This window comes from Pistacia vera, unplaced genomic scaffold (genome assembly GCF_008641045.1).
Source record: "Pistacia vera cultivar Batoury unplaced genomic scaffold, PisVer_v2 Contig570, whole genome shotgun sequence".
Lineage (NCBI taxonomy): Eukaryota > Viridiplantae > Streptophyta > Magnoliopsida > Sapindales > Anacardiaceae > Pistacia > Pistacia vera.
Window position 1 is genome coordinate 2,652,991 of NW_022196413.1, and position 6,807 is coordinate 2,659,797.

Here is a 6,807-nt window from a genome sequence, read left to right on the forward strand (position 1 = left end):
GGTACTGAAAATACTAAGCCACAGTTTTGTACATGAAACTCGTGTCAGTTTGCGTTTTATCATAATACAGAATCGTTGTATTTAAATAGATGTTGTAATGTTAATCCACGTGGTCTTTTGGAATTTTTTAATTGTTGTGGGGGCAACCAAACAATTTGCCTTATCCATTATTATTTCTCACAAGCATAACATAACATGTTTACAAAAAATTTGTTTAGGGAAAATGATTCCGATTTTTTAATTAAATCAATATTTCATTTTATTTCCTTGGATATATTGGTTGTGTTTACTAGTTATTTATAGTCACAGCATTATTCCGCAACGTTGTGATAAGCGTACGAGGTTGAAGAGTTTTGCGAAACATTCATGTGGTGTGTGACAGTTGAGATGTTAAATGTGTTTCCTCTTGGCACATTGACTATCCTTCATAAGACTCTTTAAGAGGGAGATGTTCTGTGAAAGACGAGTGCATGAGTTATTTTTTATAATCGATGATGAAGAAGGGATTAGGTCATCCCTGTACAAACTCTTCGAGAGTTAAATGTCGAAATTATGAGCAAGTGAGACTTAAGGAGGTAATTTAGTGAATTCAAAATTAAATTGATTATAACTGAATCAATATTGCTTATTTATACAAAAATTAAACTATATAATAAGAAAACATAATATTATAATAATATTTAAAATCTCCTAGAATAAAGAAATATAATATTATTTTACAATTAAAGAAATATATTATTTGTATTCCATTTTGTACTTCAACACTAAAGCCACTTTCCAAATGAGTCCATGACATGACGAAACCAATAGACCTTATGCCGATAGATGGCGTATCTGTAAGCTTAACCCTCTAATGCGATGTTTGGGTACTGCACGGTCGTTCCACTACGTCGAAAGTCTAGACCCATGACAAATCGTTTATTTATAAATTTCTTCTTATTTTTCTTTCATTTGTATTTCCTCTAATATTTTTTTTTTTTTTCACTTGACTCTATCCTTTTTTAACTTTATTACAAGTGTCTACTTTTTCTAAATAATAAGATAAGATTAATCGAATACAAAAAGAAATTAATGTACATAAAGAAAAGAGAAACCCATACACAGTAGGTGCGTTTATACCGTTGAAAATGCTTATTGTTAATAAACTCGTGATTATCATTGTGTCTAAAAATTAAAACTGAATAGATTTACATGCTAATTTTGCTCAAGGAGTAACGGCGTTTTGTAGTACAGGGGTAATATTGTCATTTCATGTGTGACACGTCACGAGCTCTTCCTCCTATATAAAACTTTGCAGACTCTTGCACTTTTCAACTCGTGCGAGAACTTGCGATCACAGACGCACACACACACTCGATATTCCTCCTGCATTTTCGGAATCTCTCTCCATAACTCGTAAACCGAGCAGAAACAGAAACGAAGATGCAGAGATTCGTAGTGAGAAGGATATTATCGGAAACGAATTCAACAAATTCTCAGCGGTGCAACCGGTGCTTCTTCTCTCAGCTAGTGCAGAAGCAGGAGACGCCTCTAAATGACAATGAAGTTTTTCTTCCCAAAATGCCCCCATTCGATTACTCTCCTCCTCCGTATACCGGCCCTTCCGTCGATGAGATCTTGGCCAAGCGCAAGACCTATCTCAGTCCTTCACTGTTCCACTTCTATAACAAACCTGTGAGTCCACGTTATTACAGCGGATCATTTCCCTTCCATGCATGATTGAATCGTTTTCATTTCTTAATAATAATAATTATTTTTTTGATCTTTTAATATGAGATCATCTTTTGGCAATCTCATTTGCTTTCTGATTAAATCTTTTGAGTGGGCCAGACTGTCGAAATGAACGATCAGATGTAAAGGATTTTGATTTTATGAATCTTTATGTGACAGCTAAACGTGGTGGATGGAAAGAAGCAATATTTGTTCGATGAAAACGGCCGTAGATACTTAGATGGTTTTGGAGGGATTGCAACTGTGTGTTGCGGCCATAGTCATCCTGATGTAGTCGACGCAGTGATTAATCAAATCAAACGCATACAGCACTCCACAGTCCTCTATCTCAACCATGTTATCGCTGATTTCGCAGAGGCCTTAGCCTCCAAAATGCCTGGCAATCTTAAGGTCTGTCATCAACGGTCCACGTTTCATCTTGTCTTTGATTTTTGTCGTTTTCAATTATGATGATGATTGATGAAGATCATATCATATCAACAATATTTATGAATTATGGATTTTATATATTAAGATTTGAAAACGTCTTTTTTGTCCAGATAAGAAGTTTAAATTTTTCTCTTTTAATGTCCCAAAATACTTTTGTTTTTATCTTCTTAATACAACATCAATTAATAAAAAAAAAAAAAATCTTTAAAAATCTTTACATTTTTAATTTTTTGTGTGTTTTATTTTGGAAATGAGAAATGGAAATGAAAAATGAAAGTGAACACGGCCTTTTAGAAGCTTCCTTCAGTAGTACAAACATTTTGTATAAAGATCCTGCACGTTAATATTTTAAGCTAGAGATTTTCAGTATCCATGTTAAATTGTTTAGAGATTTCTTTTTTTTCATCATTAAAATAAATTTTGATTATTTTTATGTAGGTGGTCTTCTTCACAAATTCAGGCACAGAAGCCAATGAATTAGCAATAATGATGGCAAGATTATATACAGGATCTAATGACATAATATCACTAAGGAACGCATATCATGGTAACGCAGCTGGAACTATGGGAGCCACAGCCCAGTCCAACTGGAAATTTAATGTTGTTCAGGTTAAGTACCTATCTTTCAAGTCTTTTATTTGTTTCATCCTGGAAATTACAAAAAGTATGGTCCCACTTTTAAAGTGAATGAGAATGAATATGGTAAAGTTTGGTGGATGATGATGACCCCTTGCACTAATGGGAATATCTTAGGCTAATAATGGAATGATTTTATTATTGCACAATGATATTTGCAGCCGGCCATTATTTCTTGCCTTAAAAAAACAAAATTATTCTTGAAACTTAAAAGCATGGTAAACATTTAGAAAATTGTAGTTCCGTAAAGGGTCCACAAGCTTTGCCTTTTTTTGCTAACATTTCTTTGTTTGAAATGCAATTGAAATTGGAGATATTTTTCATAAGAGTGAACTTCCGTCATTTCTTTTTCCTGTTTGCTAGTGGGTCACATCACATCTTCATATGTGAGAGTATGGCCCATCTAGAGGACCTTCTTGCACTAGGTTCCAAACTTGAATATAGCGCACTTGGAGATGCACTGGCGATATAGAATCAAGTTGAACTAAACATATCAGGACACTGAAATTGGTAAAGAGGGAGAGCTGCCGTAGGAAAATATATCAGAAGTTCTGCATGTATCAAGTCAACGATAAAGTGAGGATATAAGTAAATTGGCAAGAGTGGACTTTAACAGTCAAAATTGTCTGCTGTCCTAGAGTGTAATTATATGTTTTTTCTTTTTTTTCAAATTTCTGAAACCAAGCTATGTAGCTTATGTTGAAGCTGTAGTAATAATGTAATACGTTTTAATGAAATCATTGTGGACATAGTTACTAACTGCTCTCATTATCGTTTGGCCAACAGACTGGAGTTCATCATGCCCTGAATCCAGACCCATACAGAGGTGCCTTTGGTTCAGATGGTGAAAAGTATGCAAAAGATGTCCAAGAGCTTATTGACTTTGGAACTAGTGGTCATGTTGCTGGTTTTCTTTCTGAGGCTATACAGGTAATTATTATTCACTCTGAGTTGTTTACCGCACTGTAAGTTTCAGTTCCGTGGATTAGAATTAAGGTGTTATATTTTATGTATTCTTAGAGGAAAGATGTTTCATACTTGACAGGGAGTAGGTGGCATAGTAGAGTTGGCACCAGGTTACTTGCCTGACGTTTATAAAAGTATTAGAAAAGCTGGAGGTCTTTGCATTGCCGATGAGGTTCAGGCTGGGTACGCTCGCACGGGGAGCCATTTCTGGAGCTTTGAGGCCCAAGGTGTTGTTCCCGACATAGTGACAATGGCAAAGGTTAGTTTGTCATTGCCTTTTGTTCTGTAGCAAACCTGAAAACTTATCCCTGCATCACGAAATTAATCCATGCCATTGCTCTACAAATTATTAACTGCTCAGCTTATCTATTCACCTTCAACAGTTTCAAACAAGTATTTTTCCACTATGTCTTTTGTGTTGGTTCATCATGCACTAGAATATGGTTCTAATTTGATTGTTTATTGTGGTGGTATCCGCAGGGTATTGGGAATGGCATTCCCCTAGGTGCTGTAGTAACCACTCCTGAGATTGCAGAGGTCCTGACTCGCCGCAATTATTTTAATACTTTTGGAGGCAATCCTCTGTGTACAGCAGCAGGGCATGCTGTTTTGAAAGTGATTGAAAAAGAGAAGCTTCAGGATAATGCATTTGTTGTTGGATCCTATATGAAAGAAAGACTAAATGCACTGAAGGATAAGCATGAGAGTAAGCTTTCTTCTTTGCTCTTAATCATATTCTTGGCTTCTCTTTTTAAGATGAACTTGATGGTTGCTGATTATGTTATATAATGTTCTCTGCAGTTATTGGAGATGTAAGGGGAAGAGGCTTTATACTTGGAGTTGAACTTGTCACCGATCGCCAACAAAAAACACCTGCGAAGGCTGAAACTCTACATGTAATGGACCAGATGAAAGGTATGTGTTTTTCCCCTCCACATTTCAATCTAGCTATGCTTTAAGCATATGATTGTTAATAAACCCTTTTTTTTTTTTTTTTTTCCTATTGTAGAACATGGAGTACTGATTGGGAAAGGAGGATATTACGGAAATGTTTTCAGAATAACACCTCCTCTCTGTTTCACCAAGGAAGATGCTGGTAGGTCTTTGGAAAAAATGACAGAATGTTATTCTTTTTCATTTCAACTGTGTTTTTAAGTTGTAAATAACGTTTGCAGATTACCTGGTTGATGTTATGGACTACACCATGTCAAAGGTTTGAAGCAGCCGCTGGTATATGAAGAACAGACGTAGATAAAGAAGTCAGTCTGTTTGGTGGTTCGCAACGTATTCAATTATCTAGAATTGTACTATTATATATATATATATATATATGAATGAAATAATCAATACATATAGGTTTTCGTTCGAATTAGCTGCGTACAGTTTTAGCAAACGTTGAGTCAACAACTCGTTGTCTCTCGTAAACCTTTCACTTGGATTTTTAAGAAATTGATGAGTCAACAACTCGTTGCCTCTTAGTCTTTGTTTTTATCTCTCTTTTTATTCAATGCCTCATTTATCTATCTGCTTGGTTGAATCTTTATACTTAACTTGATAAGATGTACTCTGTTTTACTATTAGAATCATATTGCTAGAGTACAACTTATTCAAGCCCCTTGGTTATAAAATCAGAGGTCAGAATTTTCCTTTTGAAACAAGTGGATTTCAAGTTGCGATCCCTTGTATTTAAGGTTCATGACGTTCAGAATCAAACTATTGCATCACCAGAAAGGCTTAAAATTGAGACGAATGCTTTGTAATTTCCATTATCTGATATTTGATAATTTTGATTTATGCCATTGAAGCACCTTGCCTTCAACATTTTAGTTTTATCATAGGTTAGGATGGAAGGAAAAAAGATGCACATGTAGGTTATAAAGGGCTTAGACACCCTCTTTTGGTAAACTAGTTTTCTAAAGATAGTTTTACCCAAACCCATAAAATGTTTACTGTTCAGCCCAATCGTTTGAGTTGGTTAGATGGGTATCTATCATCATCAAACTTGTCATGAATCATAACTTGACTACATAATCCAGTGTCTTCAAAAATATTTTACTCCACAACGGGCATTGGATTTGGACCTCAACCAAAAACCGTCCGTGGCTCTAGAAGTACTCTCTATCAGTCTTTGCTTCTCTTTTTAAAATGTGAACCAGATGAAAGGTATGTTTAATATCTCCAATGGCTATTTCAGACGTCTAGTTATTATGCTTTAGGCAACAACGTACTTCTTAATTAACTCTTCTGCCCCCCCTCTTCTCTCTATATATGTTTCATTCACTAGCTGGGTGGAAGGTCTTATTCTTATGATAATATGCCATCTTTTAAGCAATTGACAATGCTATTGTTTGATTTCACCTGCAGATAATTTATAACACTAAAATGGTACTACATTAGCAATATCACAAATCAATACATGTATATTACAACTGCCAGTTAAATTAAAGATTGATAAGGGAAAAAGAAAAATTCAAACATGAAATAAAACATCGGCTAGTTATATAGTGAGATTGTACTTTTCTAGCATTCTAGAATTTTCCTCTTTGTTAAGATAGGTATGATAAAAGCTTTGATGAACGAGTTTGCATAGAACTCACTCCTAAAAAGGAGTTCAAGGGAGAAAGGAGTCCAACCACTCACCATCACCACAAACAAATGTGGCTCCGATACCATGATAAACCGGTTGGATAAAATTCACTCTTAAAAGTTAACTGAAAGGGAAGAGTGAGTCCAATTACAACAAATACAACTTTTAACAACTTTAACGATAGAGACAATAAATCTTAGTGTTTCATGATTTTTTTTTTCTTTTAAATTTTGGCTGAAATTTCTGGATGATGCCAAAAAAAAACTCAGACGGTAGAGTCCACAAAAGGACCAAGCCACCAAGGTGCTAAAGGACAGACTATTTTGTGTGATAGTAGAACAAAGATGGAATACAAGACTAAATCTCTCCATTCAATTCGTAAGTATAATCTACAAATCGTACTGCATAGTCGATTAATTAAAAATCTCAAATTAACCTAACAAAACCTCTTAAAATAT

General features: G+C 34.9%; 1 protein-coding gene across 1 annotated transcript; it reads left to right on the top strand.

Moving 5' to 3' along the window:
- Positions 1–1,326: 1,326 nt before the first annotated feature.
- LOC116108981 (alanine--glyoxylate aminotransferase 2 homolog 3, mitochondrial-like) lies at positions 1,327–5,078 on the top strand. Its single transcript, XM_031395218.1, has 9 exons — positions 1,327–1,674; positions 1,891–2,121; positions 2,599–2,769; positions 3,583–3,726; positions 3,842–4,021; positions 4,243–4,468; positions 4,564–4,677; positions 4,772–4,858; positions 4,938–5,078. Exons 1-9 carry the CDS (start codon positions 1,423–1,425, stop codon positions 4,979–4,981), a joined length of 1,449 nt encoding a protein of 482 aa, XP_031251078.1. The 5' UTR covers positions 1,327–1,422; the 3' UTR covers positions 4,982–5,078.
- Positions 5,079–6,807: the final 1,729 nt, after the last annotated feature.

Excerpts from the sequence above, each read along its gene's own strand:
- LOC116108981 (XM_031395218.1), top strand. The coding sequence starts at position 1,423 with ATGCAGAGATTCGTAGTGAGAAGGATATTATCGGAAACGAATTCAACA. Across the intron at positions 2,770-3,582 it reads GGAAATTTAATGTTGTTCAG|ACTGGAGTTCATCATGCCCT; the intron begins GTTAAGTACCTA and ends TTTGGCCAACAG. Across the intron at positions 3,727-3,841 it reads TTCTTTCTGAGGCTATACAG|GGAGTAGGTGGCATAGTAGA; the intron begins GTAATTATTATT and ends CATACTTGACAG.